At 31.5% G+C, this 20,297-nt stretch overlaps 3 protein-coding genes and 1 non-coding gene across 6 annotated transcripts in view; all 4 read right to left on the bottom strand.

Annotated features, from left to right (window-relative positions):
- Window positions 1–20,297, bottom strand: part of robo1 (roundabout 1) — a 476,471-nt gene that overhangs the window by 225,454 nt on the left and 230,720 nt on the right. The gene's annotated exons all lie outside the window — the stretch shown is intronic.
- Window positions 8,268–12,328, bottom strand: LOC103312383 (uncharacterized). Of its 3 annotated transcripts, none has more exons than XR_001574637.2 (5): window positions 12,221–12,328; window positions 11,992–12,170; window positions 11,720–11,942; window positions 11,496–11,670; window positions 8,268–11,199 (listed from the first exon to the last, which is right to left on the bottom strand). It is a non-coding gene; the product is annotated as an uncharacterized LOC103312383 (transcript). The 3 variants fall into 3 exon arrangements; XR_010334455.1 differs by having other exon boundaries at window positions 12,008–12,170; XR_010334454.1 differs by lacking the exons at window positions 11,496–11,670; window positions 11,720–11,942 and having other exon boundaries at window positions 8,531–11,199; window positions 12,008–12,170; window positions 12,221–12,327.
- On the bottom strand, window positions 14,458–15,331 carry P38 (serine protease P38). The gene is given in 2 exon segments (NM_001170769.1): window positions 14,458–15,046; window positions 15,096–15,331. Coding segments are annotated over 2 exon segments (825 nt in total).
- Window positions 15,469–16,406, bottom strand: LOC655840 (serine protease P37). Its single transcript, XM_962403.5, has 2 exons — window positions 16,130–16,406; window positions 15,469–16,082 (listed from the first exon to the last, which is right to left on the bottom strand). Exons 1-2 carry the CDS (start codon window positions 16,369–16,371, stop codon window positions 15,494–15,496), a joined length of 831 nt encoding a protein of 276 aa, XP_967496.1. The 5' UTR covers window positions 16,372–16,406; the 3' UTR covers window positions 15,469–15,493.

Here is a 20,297-nt window from a genome sequence, read left to right as displayed (position 1 = left end):
GACAAGACGGCCACAATCAGCGATCACACGGAATGACTTTTGTATGCAAATGACCGACGAGGTGATTGCTGGAAGTTGCTGGGCTTTCCGACGACTCGGAAAATTTCCAAACTTTGCGGAGATATCGCGAGATTTATTGCGCGGACAATAATTCACAACGGAACTCAATCGACAAACTTTAATTTACTTTACATCCAATTGGAGGAACTCAAACGCTGAAAAAGGCTAGTTTTAACAATAAAATCATTTCCATGTCGAATTTTCCCTAGTGTTAGTTTTTTCCGGATTCCGGATACTAATAAACTGTTAGTCATTCTCCAAGTAAAAGCTAGATAAAATAATCTAAGTGATAAGTGGTGACGTATTTTCAGATGAAAATTGATAAAAAAGTAATAATACGTAGTACCTATAAAATCCTATAAAATGTTTACATACACTTGCTAAGATAAATTTGTTATACGAGATGTATCAGAAATACGTATCTTAATTTTAACAGATAACAGATCTCAACAAATAAAACATTTTTTCTATTTGTAATTTTTCAATAAAAAAATCGCAAATGTACTTAAAATTTGGAAAAAGATAACATACTGGAACGTATACCCGCCTATGAGTACAAAAATAAGAGATCCGAACTATTTTCGTTGTGATAGAAACGGACAATTTAAACAATTTTAAACAACAATGAAAATTGTTGAAGCATAATACTTGTAATAATACCGGGCGACTATTAATGATTGTGATTTTTGTAGTCACGTTGGTAACAAAACAAAACTTGATTTGGCAAATCAAATTTATTTGTCAAAATTTTTTACTCAATTGTCGTCATTCTCTTCCAACCTACGATCACTAACTTGGCCCTCAGATGAAACATCTAACAAGCATCTCAATGTTGCCAATAATAGATTTTGTTGCCTCTGTTTTCACTGTTTTTACAAAGCGTTTATAATTTGAAGATTACAAAGAAAAAACAGTCACATTTAAACTTGTATTTAGTAGTTTACAGTTGCAGGTTTGACGAAATTTTACTGCTTTAATAGTTTTTAGCAGTGTCATATAAGAATTGTAAGCCACATTAACTTAAACTAAATTTTTGATATCTTTAACAACTAAAAAAATAAGAACAAAAAATGGAAAATAAGTAGTAGTTATTTAGTGTAAATCGGACGTTTTATTTCACGAGTAGATTATCACACTACGAGTGAAAACGAGTAGTTTATCATCCACGATGTAAAATAAATGAACCTATTTACACGAAAACGAGATAAATACAACATTTTATTCTTTGAGTTAGACTCAACAAGGCTTAAAACTGCTTTAAATCTGTTAAAAATAATCTGACGTTTCGTGTTAAAATACAGTTGTCAAAACTGTCTTACACAGGGGAAAAATCGGAAATTTTGACTGTATCCAAAAATTAAATAAATAACAGTTTTTTTCGTTTATTTTTATCTCAAATAAATCCAGAAGTCAGTTCACAATTTGATATTAAAAAAATTTGCTTCTACTTGAAGTAAAAAGCCCTTGTCATTGTCAAGATCATATGATGGTAGTACCTGTGTCCAAGACTGCATCCAGCACCTTAGTGACCACCTATCATGATTGAATTTTTGAATTCACTTTTTGTAGTGACTAAAATGTACTCAAGTTTTTATTAATTCTCTGTCATAGTTTTTGGCGTAGGTATGTTAATAGTTTTGTAATTTTCATTTACAAGATTTCAGCTCTTGAACCTTTACAATAAGTGAATTTTGCATTTGATAACCAAGAGTTCTAAGGGACGTCAACTGTCAAATTGCAAGGCTACTATAATTTTTTGAAAAAGATGATCAAAAAATGGTAATTTTCTCAAACGGAATGACCATGTTTTTTCAATGACAAACACAAAAGTCGATTTTTAGTAGCATTTTATAAACATTTATATTATCAATCTCTTACAGTTTTTGAAATAATCGCAAGAACGGAATTTGGCTCATTATTTTGATTTTAAATTGTTTATGAAAAATACGATAAGTTGTGCTATTAAAAAATTTTTGATTTGTCCACCATTTTTTTCCAAGAAGTTTATAGTTCGTTTGCAGACTGAGTCACTTTATATCATTCACTAAGTTATAATAAATCAAAATTTAATATTAATTTTACAGCTTATTCGATAACAAACCAGATAAAAATAAATAAAATGTTGAAATTGGGCAATTGTTCACCATTTTGCAAGACCTACTTGATTAAATAAGATGAAAATTACAAAGTAAAATCCGTTTTTTTTGTGATTATTTCAAAAACTATAAAGGATAGATAAAGGTAAATTTAGAATAACCCTGGAAAACTCGAAATAACCTGGGAAAACTTGGAATAACCTGAAAAAAACCCGGAATAACCTGGAAAAAACAGGTAAAAGTCATCACAATAGTCGATGATCTTTTGATTGCTGTTAAGAAAATATAATCTAAAAAACCATTATGAAAAAATTTATTAGACTTGAGTTTTGACAGTTCCTTGAACCGATTTAAATAAACTTTAGGGACATGTAAGAAGCTAAAAGTGTATTATAATAATATCATAAAAAAAATAGCTAACCGTTAATTTTTTTTATTATTATGACTTAATACTTTTTTGGGACACTCTGCATAACGTCTACAAAATATTAAAAGTCCAACTTTACTAAAAACAGCGCTACAATAGAAGGGACCTGAGCTGAACTACCCAGTATGTCAAAAACTATGACAGATAAGTACCAGCAACTTGAGTACATTTTACTCAGTTTAAAAAGGCAAATTAAAAAATGCATTAAAAATGTGTGGTTACTATTTAAAATTTCAAAATTGGCGCCAATGGATTGCACACAAAATTTTAAAGCTCTAGCTGTATTAGAAGTTAAAGTTTTTAATGTAGGCTTTAAAGCAATCACCCTGTATAATGAAGTAATTACTTCGTCAGGTAGTACAATGTGTTCAAAAATGGATGTGTATCAAGTCAACTATGAAATTCAAATTCTATGTGCGTCTTCATTAAAATGACTATTGTAGTTTCTGAATATTGTCATTCCCCTTAAATCCTTGAATTAGCTTTTTACTCGTTTTTTGCATTTTCGGCAAAGTTGTTTCAAGTGTAGAGTTTATCTTGATTTGTGTTTTAATATTCGAAGGCTTTTTGCATTATTTTGACGGATCTGTCACTTTGACGGCATTTACAGTTTAAATTAAGCGGCTCATTTCGTTTAAATTTCATTGGTGACTTGATGAACAACCATTTTTGAACACATTGTATTTACTTGAAATAAAAGCAAATACTTTTTTTATCATATCACTCATTTTTTTTTAAAAGAACATTCCTTGTCTTTCCTTTGTAGTCTATACAGCCTGTATCAGAACTCACTCCCCACCGGAAATGTGCGTATAGTTTAGGCAATTCTGAAACTAAAGTGCCTTTACAAAAAAATTCTAACTATTTGCGTTTGGGAGATAAGAACGTTTGAAAATACCCAATCACAAAAGGCTTTGCTCTGGAGGATTAGGAAAACAAAACACGTTGCTAGGAAAACAAAAATAGGTAGAACGGACAATAAAAGTGGGCACTTGAATTATTTTTTATTCCTTAGTAACGCATCTACTGTATGCAGTACACCTGGGAGAGAGCTTCTGGGATTGGTCATTTTGAAACCTCTCTATCTCGCAAATTAAGAATAAAAGACCTGCATTTTTTTGCATTTTTCCATCTCTATTGCTGTTACCACTAGCACCTCTCCGGTGGGGAGTGAGTTCTGATACACTCTGTAGATAATTTCGAGTACCTACTTTAAGTGTACTTAGCAGTTATGAAATAACCTAGCGTTTAATTTTTTCCCGTATTCCCGGTGAATTGTCGGTCGTAGGAGTGGTTTGAGAGGTAACAGCAGTCGCCTAAAAGTGTCTGAAAGTTCCCGCCTGTGAGCCGCTCTCGCACATGCCGTTCATAACTCAAACTTCGCACTCCCACACGCCAATAAACATTTTGAGCCGATTTCAACAGGTTATCTCGCCTTGCACCCAGTTAAAACATTTATAAAGTCTGAACAGTCTCGTTGACGTGCCTTTTACCGACATATGGCCTTGTTTATCCCGCTTTCCTGCGTCCCACATCGTCTGGAAGAGCGGTTCCTTTCATTTCGGATTGATTTACGCGAAAAAATCAAAACGACTTTTTCTCCGAACTGCCAGCTAATTAGGCGACGCGAACGAGCCTCAAAACATTCGCAGGAATTAATGTGGCGCAAGCAACGACTTTCTGGAATTATTCATCCCTTTGGTGTAGTAAGAGAGCGCGTAGATGATGCTAATGTTCGCATTTGCCGGGTCATCACCCGCGGCACTAAATGATGCCGCAGCAGGAACCGCGAGACCGCTGCAGGAACTGTTCCTGCTGACATTTCGCTACAAAGGTGGAACTCATGAGCCGTGCAGCAGGATATTAGCTTCATTGCCGGGTACTTGAGGGAATTTGTGTCTTTCGGCGACTTCCGATGATAGTAAACGAGAGGTTTTTGCTTCATTGAAACAAGCACGTGAAACTTTATCAAAAAAAGGAAAAATGCAAGCCCGCAACGACGGGAAATAAGATAAAAGTGATTTAAGTTAGGCATATTTATTCAAGAGAAACATTAAAATTATCTCGAACTGAGAGACATCTTTGTGCTAGATCGCTTCATGTACTAACTAAACACCCTTTCTTTGACAAGTGGAGTTTACGTCTTCCTCTTTAAATAAACCAGCTTGAACTAAGACGGGATAATATTATTTAAGCGTCTTGCGCTAGGTCAAAATAAATACTGCTTGTTACAGCGAGATTCGAATCCAATGCTAATCTCGGGTCGCCGTAAAGTCTTTGTTGTTCGATTAATTAACGCAGTTTCACAATCGCTGATCGATAATTTCATGTAGTCCAGTCAATTTGCAAAAATTCGCATAGAGATGAAAATTGGTACAGATCTTTATGACACGATTACAAATAAAATAATAAAAGTCCCAACTGATCCCATGTGTGCAAAAAATATTCAAGGTTAAAGGTTAAATGTATCGGTTATTGCAATTTTTCTCGTAAACGGTAAATGTTATCACTAAAATAGGTCAGACAAAAGTTCTAGACTATGTAATTGTCTACAAAAAATGTTCTTATACTTTTTTCTCTACAACTCATTGTAACTGAGACATTGCTATTCTAAAAGTTAAATCTGCACTTCTACGCTTCCCATATTTGGGACTGTTGCTATTAGCTGTTTCAAAACTATAATAACGCCAACGTCGCATTTTCTCTCAAAATTAGCTGTTATAAATTATTCATGCATTTCAAAAAAATAATAGCTAATGTAATTTATATTTTCAATGAGAGATCTAAACACTAATAACTATTTTACAATTTCATCAATCTTATTTAAGAAAATAATTTGGTAAAATGCGATGTTGGCGTTTTTATAGTTTTGAAGCAGCTAATAAATACACTATTTTAAACTATTTAGATCTCGGAAAATAAAAGGTTTAGAGAAAAACGAGTGACACATTTTCAGGTCCATTTTTTGGGAAAATAATTTTGGTCAAAACCGCATCTTGCTATCGTCTTTTGTTTTCGACTTATAAACAAAAGTTGACATTTTAGTGAAATCTTAAAAAGTTCATATCTTTCTTATTAGAAAAGATACACATTTGAAACAAAGACATTATGAGACAATTTTTTACAGAAAATTTAATAATGCTATCAGCGATTTTTTTAACCATTCCTTTAGTTGGAATAACATATTTTTTTTAATAGGAATCATAGGCGGCTGTGATATTTTTGAAAAGCTTATTTTTTTCTGATTAGATACGTCTATTTGTGTAATACATTATTTTTAAATATTTAAAAAAAAACAAAACATTTCGCTTTTTTTTATAGTCGGCTATGAAAAAATTTTTGATATTTAATTAAAACTAGGAGAATTGTATTACTCAACAAGTGTTTATAATTAACTGATTTTTAAATCCTAATTAATTTAAAAACAGCATAATAAATTATTATTAGATCAAATATTTGTGATTAATAAAAATTATTTGTTTTTGATTTAAAATAACAAGCGTACATTGTCATTCAATTTTCTAATTAAACATGGAAAGTCGGAAAAAATATTCAAGGTTAAAGGTCAAATGTATCGGTTATTGCAATTTTTCTCGTAAACGGTAAATTTCATCTTTAAAATAGGTCAGATAAAAGTTCTAGACTATGTAATTGTCTACAAAAAATGTCCTTATACTTTTTTCTCTACAACTCATTGTAACTGAGACATTGCGATTCTAAAAGTTAAATCTGCACGTCTACGCTACCCATATTTGGACTGTTGCTATTAGCTATTTCAAAACTATAATAACGCCAACGTAGTATTTTCTCTCAAAATTAGCTGTTATAAATTATACATGCATTTCAAAAAAATAATGAGAGATCTAAACACTAATAACTATTTTACAATTTTATCAATCTTATTTAAAAAAATATTTTGGTAAAATGCGATGTTGTCGTTGTTATAGTTTTGAACCAGCTAATAAATACACTATTTTAAACTATTTAGATCTCCGAAACTAAAAGGTTTAGAGAAAAACGAGTGACACATTTTCGGGTCAATTTTTTGGGAAAACAATTTTGGTCGAAACCGCATCTTGCTATCGTCTTTTGTTTTCGACTTATAAACAAAAGTTGACATTTTAGTGAAATCTTAAAAAGTTCATATCTTTCTTATTATAAAAGATACACATTTGAAACAAAGACATTATGAGACAATTTTTTACAGAAAATTTAATATTGCTATCAGCGATTTTTTTAACCATTCCTTTAGTTGGAATAACATAAAGTTTTAATTTTTTAAATTGGAATCATAGGTGGCTGTGATATTTTTTAAAAGCTTATTTTTTCTAATTAGATACGTCTATTTGTGTAATACATTATTTTTAAATATTTAAGAAAAAACAAAACATTTCGCTTTTTTTATAGTAGGCTATGAAAATTTTTTGATTTTTAATTAAAACTAGGAGAATTGTATTACTCAACAAATATTTGTAAATAATGATTTTTTAAATCCTAATTAATTTAAAAACAGCATAATAAATAATTATTAGATCAAATATTTGTGATTAATAATTTTTTTTTTTTGATTTAAAATAACAAGCCTACATTCTATTTTCTAATTAAACATGGAATGTCGGAAAAAATATTCAAGGATAAAGGACAAATGTATCGATTATTGCAATTTTTCTCGTAAACGGTCATATTTGGGACTGTTTATATTAGGTGTTCCAAAACTATAATAACGCCAACGTCATATTTTCTCTCAAAATTGCTGTTATAAATTATTCATGCATTTCATAAAAATAACAGATAATGTAATTTATATTTTCAATGAGAGAACACTAATAACTATTTTATCAATCTTATTTAAAAAAATAATTTGGTAAAATGCGATGTTGGCGTTTTTATAGTTTTGAACCAGCTAATAAATACACTATTTTAAACTATTTTAAACAATTTTTGCAAAGCTATGGTAGATGTAAAGTAGTATTTCGGAATATTATCTTCTTATAGACGGTAATACCATGTGATCATTTAAATTTATAATTAAAGTGTCTTTGTGATTGAAAAACTAGTATTATGTAGAATTCGCCTTCTTTAACTTTTAGAATCGCGATATCTCGGTTACGGTGATTCGTAGAAAAAAAAGTATAAATCATTTTTTGTAGACAATTGCATTGTCTACAACTTTTGTCTGACCTACTTTAATGATAACATTTACCGTTTACAAGAAAAATTGCAAAAACCGAAACCTTTGACTTTTAACCTTGAATATTTTTTTTGCAAACAGGATCGATTGGGACTTTTGATATGTTACTTGTAATAGTGTCCTAAAGACCTGTATCAATTTTCAGTTCTATGTGAATTTTTGGAAGCTTACCACTATTTTGTTGTCTATTTTGACTGGACTAATGTCGTTCGCCGATGATTTAATGAGCAATGTCCAACAATTATTGACATGGCGTTGTAAATTATTGTTTATTGTCCGCGACAGGACCGTCGTGAAGAGGAAGAAACGGCCGTGAATAAGTAATGAGACACGACCGTATTCATTCAGTGATCGAACAGTTGGAGAATGCAGATTGACGGCATTAAACGAGGCATTGTTTATTTAGATCGTATGGACAAATAGGACAATCATTTTCAAAGAAAGTGAATTCTGACAAGTTGGTTTTAATTTGGTGGCATGTTGAGGTTCGATCGAATTTTCACAAAGTTATTTATTGCTGGTAATCTTGGTGTTACATTATTTGGTTTGTAAATTACGGCGAGAGCATATCTACAATTTATTCATAAACTTGGGTATTGTTATGCAAAACATGGTGGAATTTAATTTCATCAAGATTTATTGTAGGCGCCGTGAAAGTGAACGATGAGGACTCCTCCTAACACCTTCGCGATTTTTGCGATGGGTTTTCACATTAAAAAAATGCAGAAAAAAGCATTTTGCAATAAATAAACTAGATGGTTTCATTATACAGCGTGCTCAAAAACTGACGCACCAACTCAATGGTGTGTGGTAGAGAACTGGTTACATATAAAGGTACAAATAGTAAAAAAATTCAAAAGTTAACACAATAAGTTTATAGCTTCAGATTTTTTAAAATATGAAATTTTTTCAACATTTTTCCCGTAATCTGCACTTGCTTCTCAATAACGTACCACTGAGTTGGTGCGCCAGTTTTTGAGCACCCTATATGTAGGTACTATATATTTCACTCCACCTATGATACAAGATTTAGCATTACATACCTTTTTCTTAATAACAATAATAATAATAATACCTACATAATTCACATTTTCTAATAACATTTAAACAGTTCAAATGAATTTAAGAATAAGTCATATAAAGCTACAAGTAAAATTAAGATAAAGTAAATAAAGGGAATAATATCGTTCATTTTTTTAATAATCAATTGCCAGTGTCAAAATACTGAATATTCCGATAAAGACCAGACTGAATGACCGTAAAAGTTTATGTCTAGACACTTTCTAAACTAGCTGCATTTTGTATTTGACAATTTTCACACTACATTTAACAATCGGCTCCTAAGTGTATTATTAATAACACGATGTATTGTATAAATTTAATTTGAAAAGTTTTACCAAATTTTTAAATTGTTAATTGAAAAAACAACTATTTACGTTAACGTGACGACACTTTAACAGTTGATTATAAAAAAACGACTATAGAGGCGTCCGAAAAGTCACGCACCGCCGTGACACTACATCATCAGGCGATGCTCTAGACAACAAGAAAAATGTTAAAAAAATCTTAAGTCTTTTATTGTTGAAGTTATGATGAAGGAAAGAGTGAAAAGTCTTTGCCCAAAATAAAGGTGTTTGCACTATTATTTCAGATCCAAATTCATTTGTGGAATAAATGAATTGCATAAAAGGACTTAATAACATAAAAACTGAAGAAACCTTGCTAAATTATGTTATAAATGTTAAAAAAAATTTGAGTCAACAATGACGATAAATCTGTCAACACTTGGCCACACACTATTGTTGTTCAGATGAAACCATGGTTACGGTGATTGTTTATAATGTCATTAAAATTTTTGTTTCGTCTGTCAGCGGTAGTTTTTCAATTTCAAAAAGTGTCGGTGAAGGATTAAAATGTTTTCCAAGAGTGAATATTGTGACTGGTGTTTGCTGTTTGGTGAATACGCTGGAAATATATAAATAAAAAATACGATAATGGGAGAATAATCCGACTAACAACAATACTACCACGGCGTAACCATGGTTTTAAACACCAGAAATTAAATATGTTTAACACCTTTTAATAGTATCCAAAAGTTTAATTATACAGCGTGCTCAAAAACTGGCGCACCAACTCAACGGAGTGTGGTAGAGAATTGCTTACACATAAAGGTAAAAATAGTAAAAAAATTCTTTGTATTAAAGTTATTGATAAATAACTAATTTTAGGTAAATGATATGTGGCAACGTTGTCTAACAGTCAAGATCGCAATAGAATTTGAGCAACAATAAAAATAAATTATTTTTGAAACGGTTTCCTAGGAAATAATTCTCAGTGTTGGCACATCTGCATATTGTGATTTTTTGGATGAATTTTAATTTTTTTAAATTAAAAAAACTGCTAAAATCTGATAGTAAATTTTAAAATAATTATTCATCGTTTTGTTACGGAACGATTACCTGGTATGAAACATAAAAATATAAAAAAATAATGAAAACTAAAGAAGTTAACACAATAAATTTAAGCTCCAGATTTTTTAAAATATAACTTTAGGAATTTTTTCAACATTTTTCCAGTAATCTGCACTTGCTTCTCAATAACGTACCACTGAGTTGGTGCGCCAGTTTTTGAGCACCCTGTAATTTTTAATTTTAGTTTTTACGTGTATCTTTGGGCAACGTTGCCTTTTTTCATAATTTGTTTAGGTTCTGATGGGAAAACAGAAGATGTGGATTTTTTTTAACATTTTTTTGGTACACTGGGGGACTACCCGCTTTCAATGAGGTGCGCGACATTCCAGACACCTGTACATGTTCTCACTTGTTTAGAAATAGATAAAGTTTATGTACATTAGACATAAAATCATTGTAACTGCTATAATTACATGCTCCGTTGACGAATTCTTATCTGTTTCAGGTCCTTCAACATTTTTCGCTATCCATGATTTATAGTACGGCAAAAATGTGTAAAGAATGCTTTCTTCAACACCTCCAGACACAATACCTATCTGTTTGTCATCAGCAATCAAAGGTCCACCAGAGTCTCCTTTATAAACATTGTCCTTATGTGTACACACAACGGATTCGTCGTTGATTTCTTCTTCACAATTTTTTTTTCTTACACTTTTCTTTTCTAACTTATCATTGACCGCATTTGGGTCTGAAGTACCCCACCCTAGAACGTACAACTCTGTTTTTTCACTAATGTCATAGTCGTAAGATACTGATATTGTACGAAGAGCAATGTTTCTCTTGATTTGAGCAACTTGATTGTCATTTAAGTGGATTAGTGCGATATCATTATCAAGTCTATGCTTTTCTTTATTTTCACAGAATTTTTCATGAATAACGCTTGCTTTATTGGAATCCAGTATTAGAGATTTTAGTTGGTTTTCATCATTATCTACAATATGAATCTCTTTCGTACTAAAACAAAAAACAATGTAAACATATCGTGCCTAAATAAGTACGAAAATATTTATAATAAACAACAATAAAAATATCTATTATTTTTAGTGTTAAAACACGAAAAAAACGATTAGATGTTTCAAAACTACGGACTTTAAAGTTATAGAAATGCCGACGTCGCATTCTACCGAATTTTTTTTTCAATAAGGTTAAAAAAAATGTAAAATAGTTATTAATTAATTAGATCTCAATTAAACTATAAATTATTTAGCTATTAATTTTTTGAAGTGCATGAATAATTTATAACAACTAACTTTTAGAGAAACTGTGACGTTGACATTTCTACAGAGTGGTCCACAACTCATTCTCCTGCAGGAAAGTGCAGTGGTAACAACAATGGGGATGACAATTATGCAAAAAACTAGGTCTTCTATTCTTGGTTTGGGAGATGCAGAAGTTCCAAAGTGACCAATCCCTGAAGCTCTGTTGCTAAAGAATGAAAAATAATTCAAGTGAACAGTTTTATTACCCGTTCTACCTATTTTTGGTTTCCTAGCAACCTTTGTTCCCGTAATCCTCCGGAGCAAGGCCTTTCGATTGGCTACTTTGAAACGTTCTTATCTCCCAAGCGCAGAGTTAGAATTTTTTTGTAAAGAAACTTTAGATTTAGAATTGCCTAAATCATAGACACTTTTCCGGTGGGGAAGAGTTGTGGACCACTCTATATATTTGTGAAACAGCTAATATAAAATTTAGAAGATCTTAAAAAATGAGTAAATAATTTTGCGCTACATTTTCTAAACTACTTACACGTATTTATACGTACTTGTTTACACAATGGGCAGCAGTTAGAATATATTTCTCCGCTATGTATGATCCAGCACAATCTCGTTGGTTATTTTCGAAATCTAACGTTATTAACTGAACCATGAATTTAAATTCATTTTCGTCACAGGCACAGGTAAAAGGGGACGCAAACAGTATTATCACTATTAGTACACACTTTTACTGTATTATTCAGTTATTTGTTATAACTTACCTAAAATGATTAGAATTTTAGTAGACAGCATGCTTGCAATTAATTTTTATAAGTGTATATTGTATTTATATATAGCTTCCAATAAAAAGTATAATCGACTGATAAGATTTGTATCATTTAAAAATTTAAATAACTTGAAAGACAAAGATTCCCGGTCTATTGTTTTCTATTAACTTTATTTACAGATTTCTAAATATTAAATCCTGACAATAAGGGGCTACTAGGGGGTCTTTTATTGCCGGATAATATTTTTCTCACCTGTTAGTCATCAAAATCTTATCAATAATTTTAGGATACTATAAGTCATTATTAACTAGATAAAAGATTAGTTCACATAAGTACAGGGTGCTACATTTTGGATGTCCGAACAGGAGATCTCCGAAACTAAAAGGTTTAAAGAAAAGCGAGTGACACATTCTCGGGTCCGTTCTTTGAGAAAATAATTTCGGTCAAAACTGCATTCCGCTACCGTCTTTTGTTTTCGACTTATAAACAAAAGTTGACGAAATCTAAAAAAATTCATATCTTTCTTATTATAAAAGATAGACATTTCAAACACAAAATTTACAGAAGCACTTTTTTACAGAGATTTTAATAATGTCATCAGCGATTTTTTAACCATTGTTTAGCTATAATAACATAAAGTATATATTTTTAATGAGTGTCATAGGCGGCTCTGTTATTTTTGAAAAACTTGTTTTTTTCTGATTTGATATGTCTATTTGTGTATTATATTGTTTTTAAATATTAAAAACACATAACATTTGGCGTTTCCTTTATAGTAAGCCATAAAAAAAAATTGGATTTTTTAATTAAAACTATGAAAAATAAATTACCCAATAAGTATTTATGTTTTAATAATTTTTTAAACACTAATTAATATGAAAACAGCATAATAAATTATAATTAAATAAATTATTTGCATTTGATGAAAATTATTTTTTTTAGATTTATAATGGCTTAAATGGCCTAAACTATGAAAAATAAATTGCCCAATAAGTATTTATGTTTTAATAATTTTTTAAACACTAATTAATATGAAAACAGCATAATAAATTATAATTAAATAAATTATTTGCATTTGATGAAAATTATTTTTTTTAGATTTATAATGGCTTAAATTGTCATTCTATTTTCTAATTAAACATGGAATGTCAGAAAAACAAAAATCTTATTAACTGTATGATTGCCTATCAATAAAATTTTATTTTACAAAAAAATGTCAATCCAAACAGCAAAATTAAATCCCATCTGCGGTAAAAAAATACAGACTGATCCAGAAATACTGAGTCTGTTGGCAACACTGGACTTAAATTTTTAAGGATACCAATGGAGTACTCTTCCAGTTAACAACAATTTAACATTCTTGTGGGGTTGTACGTCAAATAATTGTCAAGAGAAATCGAATTCGGTTACAGTGTTGCAAATTACGAGCACAAATACTTTCAAATGTGTTGCCAACAGACTCGTATTTTTGGATCAGTCTGTATATAACATTATCAACGTTATCTCAATTATACTTTACTAAATCATAAAAAAGTGTGATCAAATGTTAGTGACACATCGTTTTCAATTTTCTGCACATTATATTTTTATGTAATTAAAATCTGCGACGATTCCAATTTCCCACTTTTTACTTACTTACTTTACACAATTACACAATTTCTAGATTATTCACACCTATTATGTGAAATAATTTTTCCATGGCCAACTACTTTCAAATATTTTAAATATACTTTTTATGAAAAGTATATAAAATTATCAAACTGTATTTATATTGTTTTCAGTTCAGAAAATTTAAGCTTTTCGAAAATTTCATAGCCAACTGTGATTTATATTTAAAAAAATACAACTTTAGGCTATTACAGCTAAACAAATAATTAAAAAAAGCACTGATAACATTATTAAATTTGCTGTAAAAAAGTGCCCGTATAATGTCTTTGTTTCAAATGTGTATCTTTTGTAATAAGGAAGATATGATTTTTTAGATTTCGCTAAAATATCAACTTTGGTTTTTACGTCAAAAACAAAAAATGATAGCGAGCTGCGGTTTTGACTAAAATTATTTTCTGAAAAAATGGACCCGAGAAATTGTCACTCGTTTTTCTCTAAACCTCTTTGTTTCGGAGTTACCCTATTCGGACATCCAAAATGCAATTGTTTTATCAACTATAATTCAATTAAATTATCACTCTTTCAGAAATATTTATTTATCAAAAAATTAAACACCTTTATTGTTAAAAAGTTTTGACGTCAGAATTTGCAGCAATCCAGTCAAGGTAATTCACAACTTTCGTATACACTGAAGGACTACACATTTCACACAGTAGTGTCCCAAAAGAAGTAACTCCAATAAGCACCCCATCCAGACTCAAAGGCCCGCCAGAATCTCCATTACACGTTCCTTTATTTCTATACCCCGAGGTACAGAGATTCGTATCAACAACATAAGTATCGTCATCATCATTATAGTACATTCCACATTCCGTTATATTTGAAACTTTGACATCAACTTTTATAAGAACATCAGACATATCTTTGGTGGTTGGAAAAGGAACGTCCTTAATTAACCCCCAACCTGTCGCTGTGACCGTTTCGTCAAAATAACTTTTATCCAAATCACTACTCGGTGGTAGTTTAGCTACTTGGATATTGTCATTAATAGGGGCTGGTTGTGATAACTGAATCAGACAAATATCGTTGCGATAATTCCCAGAATTGTAGTTTTCGTGATTGGTGATTTTACTACCAGCGATTGTAACTTGTGTATCTTCAGAGGGATTAGAAATGTTATGAGCGCCCAAAATCACATCGACTGATCTAATCCTGCTTAAAAAACGCTTCGCAAAAAATAAAGGTAAAAGAGAAAACTTACACTTTACCACAATGAGCTGCTGTCAGGACATAATTTGGTGAAATAAGGGCTCCTCCACAGAATGCATTTCCGTTGATTTTTAGACCAACTTGGTACGGGACGGAATGTGGTACTACTTCATCTCCGCCAATAATATGAAGTTTAGAAGGCGCCACATGAGCTTGGATGCGTTTTAAGTTTGTTGCACCACAGTGCCCCCAAGCCAGAATGGCCAAGAAAATTGCTTGCCTTGCCATGTTAAGCAAGAATGGCTACAGAAGGTAAATGGACAGTTTTATATCAATCAGTCCAGTTATCGAAAAGATAACAACAGGAAAAAATAGTTGATAAAAGTGACAACAGGAAGAACAAACAATAGAAAATATTGAAATCGTTGAGTGTCATTGTTTTATTGTTAATCAATCAATGTGAACATCAGAATTTTGAGCAATCCAATCAAGGTAATCCACGACTCTTGTGTATACCGAAGGACTGCACATTTCACACAAATCCGTTCCGAAAGAGGTAAGTCCAATAAGTACCCCATCTAGACTCAAAGGACCACCAGAATCTCCATTACAAGTCCCTTTATTTCTATATCCCGAGGTACAAAGGTTTGTGTCAACTACATAAGTACCATCATCATCATTGTAAAACATTCCACATTCAGTTAAATTTGAAACTTGAACCTCAACTTTCAACAGAACATCAGACATGTCTCTAGTGGTGGGAAAAGGTACATCCTTGTACAACCCCCATCCAGTTGCTGTGACAGTTTCATCAAAATAACTTTTACCCGAATCACTACTTGGTGGTAGCTTTGCTGCTTGAATATTGTCATTAATAGGAGCTGGTTCTGACAACTGAATCAAACAAATATCGTTACGAAGCGTTGCAGAATCATATTTTTCGTGGTTTGTAATTTTGCTCCCAGTTATTGTAACTTGAGTGTCTTCTGAAGGGTTGGAAATATTGTGAGCACCCAAAATTACCTCAACTGAACGAATCCTATGACGAAACAGTTGAAGATTTATTAATTGGAAAAATAGACTTACACTTCGCCACAATGACCAGCTGTGAGAACGTAATTTGGCGAAATGAGAGCTCCGCCACAGAAGGCATTTCCATTGATTCTTAAACCAACCTGATAAGGTACGGAATGGGGTACTACTTCGTCGCCTCCAATAATTCGGACTTTTGATGGTTCAATGTGGGCTTGAATCAGCTCCAGGTTGCTACCACAGACACTATAGTGGCTTAGAGCCAAGACAATCAACAGGATTGCTTCTTTGGACATTTTGGTCAAAAGTGATGGAACAATCAAGGTTGAGATTTTAAACGTACTTATCAGCAAGATAATGATAAGAAATTGAAAGTAATCATCAAGTGTTTTTATTGTGTTCGAATGAATGTTGGTACAACGGAAAGAAACAAATATTGTATTGCTTGTAAGACATTTACGGACTATTTTGTAAAATTTGTTCACTGATCCACTCGTTGTAACTTCCAACGTCTACGTATATTGACAGTTTATTGTCCTCCACAGTTCCACCTGAAACTATACCAATCTGCATGGATTCGCAAATAAGAGGTCCTCCCGAATCCCCTTCAAAAGGGCCATTTTCACCAAAAGCACAAATTTTGAATGGATCGCATTCTTCCCTTAGTGTAACGATTTTTTCTAATAATGTTTCACTGAAGTTGTTATCTGATGTTTTCCAACCCAAAACATAACAGGTTTTCTCCGTTGTATAGAAAAACGGACTATTAGACAACGGAACAGTATCAATTTTGTCATTAAGCATAATTGACTGACTTAAGAAAATAAGCCCAATATCATGCATATAAGAATTTGTGGTATTAGTATAATTCTCGTGAATAGCAAATTCGGAACTTCTCAACTTTACAGCATTTGAATCTTCGATTAGATCATTAGCTCCTAGTAGAACTGAAAGCGTGTTTGCACTAAAAATAATTTAAAGTAATAGTCTTATAAAAAAATGTGTGTACCCGTAAATACAATGAGCTGCTGTTAAAATTGTATCATTCGAAATTAAAGTTCCAGCACACCAAGCGTTTGTGGGAGAATTCTGTAAAAAGGCCACATATGGGTAGTTCGAAACTGCAGTGGTGGTAGCAGTGGTTGGACTCGGAGTTGTAGTAAAATGTAGTGGCAAAAGTAATGTGACAAGAGTAACAATAACAAGTAATAAGCACATGGTTATTTGAGCTAAAAAAATGCCTATTTATTTCTAACACAATTTAGATAACGTCTAAAACTGTAGGTGCTTCTGTACTCACCACAGCGTACAGGGTTAAATCTGGAACACATAGCTATTTGTTCACCGGGCACTTTCTAAACTACTGCATAGATACTTTTCTCAAAAACAGATTAGATTATTAATAAAGTATATCTTACTTATAGGTATTGATAATACTTTTTGAAATACTTTTATCATAATTTTCTCATATATTTGCGAAAAATTTGCCGAATCAAATTATTCGAATAAAAACATCCATGGATACTACTCTTTGGTCAATTTCGGAAAACCGTCGTGATGAACTAAGAACGCAACTTTAATAATTTATTAAAAAAACAATGGTTCAAAAACAAAGTTATTCAATTAGAAGTAATATTAAAGCATAATTTTTTACAAAACAATCGACATATAAGGGTGCCATAAGAAAATTTTTTTTAACTTGAAAACTAAACGAAATTTTGAAAAAAAAATTCTTCAAAAATAATGAAACTGACAGTTGTTTATAAAGATAACAAACCATAACTAATTGAAATAATGTACTATGGTAACCACTTGTAGAATAAAGGTGTACTACCTCGAGTCGTATCTATGGAATAAGCAACAACATTATTAATACCCATAAGTGAAATAGTATTTATTTCCTTATCATGATTCATTTTATACGCAAATGTCACAAAGATGACTGAATATTTAGTGGCTGAACGTCATAGATAAGAGATTTGTAAAGTACTTGATGATGTACTATTTAGTTTCTTCGTAAGAAACACAGCTTAGGCATAAAACGCGTGGTTCCATACTTTTTCCTAATGCTGCATGTGAAATACTATAGGAATTAAAGAATTTTCTCGTTGACGCTTTAATTTATATCAATAATAATAGGTGATTTTGTCAAAATAGTATATTATGATACGAGTTTTAACATTTTGTTGCACGCACGAATTTAAGGCACAACGAGCTCAGCGAGAAGACAAAATGCCTTATAAACGAGATAACTACAGTATTTTTTTACATGTACACCAATTTCAGAGTTAACTAGATGCGAGTTATTTAAAAACACATTGTACTATATTGAACCCTGTTTTTACAACATGGAAGCACCGACAATTATTCTAAAGTGACATTGATCCAAATAAATCTCAGAACCGCTTTTATTAATTGAGTTTTTAAATTTCTTTCATTAGAAAAATATTTTATTAACTTCTAAAGCATCAAAATCACCACAGTTTGTTTCAAGAACTCCATAATAGTATATTATGATACGAGTTTTATAAGACACATTTTGTCTCACGCACGGATTTAGGGCACGACGAGAGCAGCGCGGAGTGCCATGATAGAGTAATTGCCGCAAAATGCCTTATAAACGAGATATCATACAGTATTTTTTCTACTTTGCACTTTTTCTACCAAAAAAATTAATTTCGAAATTTAGGGAAAATCGCGTATCGTAATGACGTCAATACGAAATCGAAGTAGAAAAAAAGGATTTATTTGTTCACGTCATTAATACAATCAGGATAATAAAAAACGGTCAGCAATAAATCATCGCCTACCTCTTCCAAGTCAGCAAGTGTACATAAATTGCAATCTAATCAGTCCGTTGAGGTATTATTAGCGTGGCTCCTGGCGACCCCTTCTTAGATATAATTTACAGAAACCACGATTTATCATTTTTTGGATATTTGACAACTGATTATTACTCATTTTTAAACGTTTTTTCGAGTTTTTCTTGAGAGTGTATTTTAATGGCAGCTGCCAAAGTTATTGAAGATGGTGCAATAAAAAGATGAAAATGGTTTTGATTTCGTATTAATTTCAAAATTTGTCACCAGAATAATGAGTTTGCAGTTAACGAAAAGATTGTTCCAATGAACTAGTGTGTTATTGGACAATAAATAATCTCAACTATTAATGGCACTCACTCGCTACCGCTCGTGCGTGCTACAAACAGTATGTTTTACTGTTACAATTTAATTTCTATGGGTAAAACTCCTACAGTTTGCGTGTGAGATAGAGCTTCTTCCCTTTGTTATTCATGCTATGATGACTAAAAATTCAGTCAGAAGTGTGTGAATAAATAGTATTAGGGTCTATAAGAATTTACCATAGCTTTGCAAAAATTGTTTAAAATACCGAGCTAGACGCCAACAATCGTGAACTGACCCATAAAATAATTTAGTCCAACAGTCAAAACTTTATTATAGTAATATTTTTTTTTAATTTTGGTCGAATGTCGTAAAACGTTGTTGTCTTTCTCACTCTTCGAGAAAGTAGCTAGGAGCAAGTAAGATAAACGATGGGCCGCCCTCGGCTCGAGCCAGGGATATGATTTAAAAGAGACAGGAAACTTTTGCAAGCGCAACTACGTCACCCACCCAAAATATATCAGTGATTCTCAACATGTTCAAATAATGCAACAAGCGCAGAAAACAAGTAAATTTTATTTACAAAAAATATTTTCAAATCTATTTACAATTTAATTTATATTTCAATCTCACTTTGACTAACTGCATATCGTCAAATTCGTCAAAGTCACTATCACCATCATCATCTGAATTCACGTTAATTATAATTTCTTTTTGAACCTGGTCAAGACACATTAATTTTTTTATGTCTTCCTCTATTAGTTTGTCGTAATGGTTGACTGTGTTGCTCCAAACTTAACTTGAGTTAAAACACTTTGCCACATTTGTAAAATAGATTCATCAATTCATCATTTATCGTAAAAAAATAACCATTTTCACCTCAACGATATTAAATATTAATAATATTATTATATTATTAAATGTCCCTAGCTATTGTTGTAAAGTAAAAAATACCGCAGTACGGGAAAGTCCGTCTGAAATAGCTATCTAAACGCTATGAGTTCAAAAAAAGTTTTACTTAACGCCTAAACAACTCCCCAAGTTTTCTTTTTCAGCTAACAAAAACTTAACAAATTTTTTTGTTAATTCACGACATTGTT

This window comes from Tribolium castaneum, chromosome 1 (assembly GCF_031307605.1).
Source record: "Tribolium castaneum strain GA2 chromosome 1, icTriCast1.1, whole genome shotgun sequence".
NCBI lineage: Eukaryota > Metazoa > Arthropoda > Insecta > Coleoptera > Tenebrionidae > Tribolium > Tribolium castaneum.
This window is presented reverse-complemented; position numbering and strand designations above follow the sequence as displayed.

Coding starts and splice junctions, on each gene's coding strand:
- LOC655840 (XM_962403.5), bottom strand. CDS start 16,371: ATGTCCAAAGAAGCAATCCTGTTGATTGTCTTGGCTCTAAGCCACTAT. Junction 16,083..16,129: donor GCTGGTCATTGTGGCGAAGT/GTAAGTCTATTT, acceptor GTTTCGTCATAG/GATTCGTTCAGTTGAGGTAA.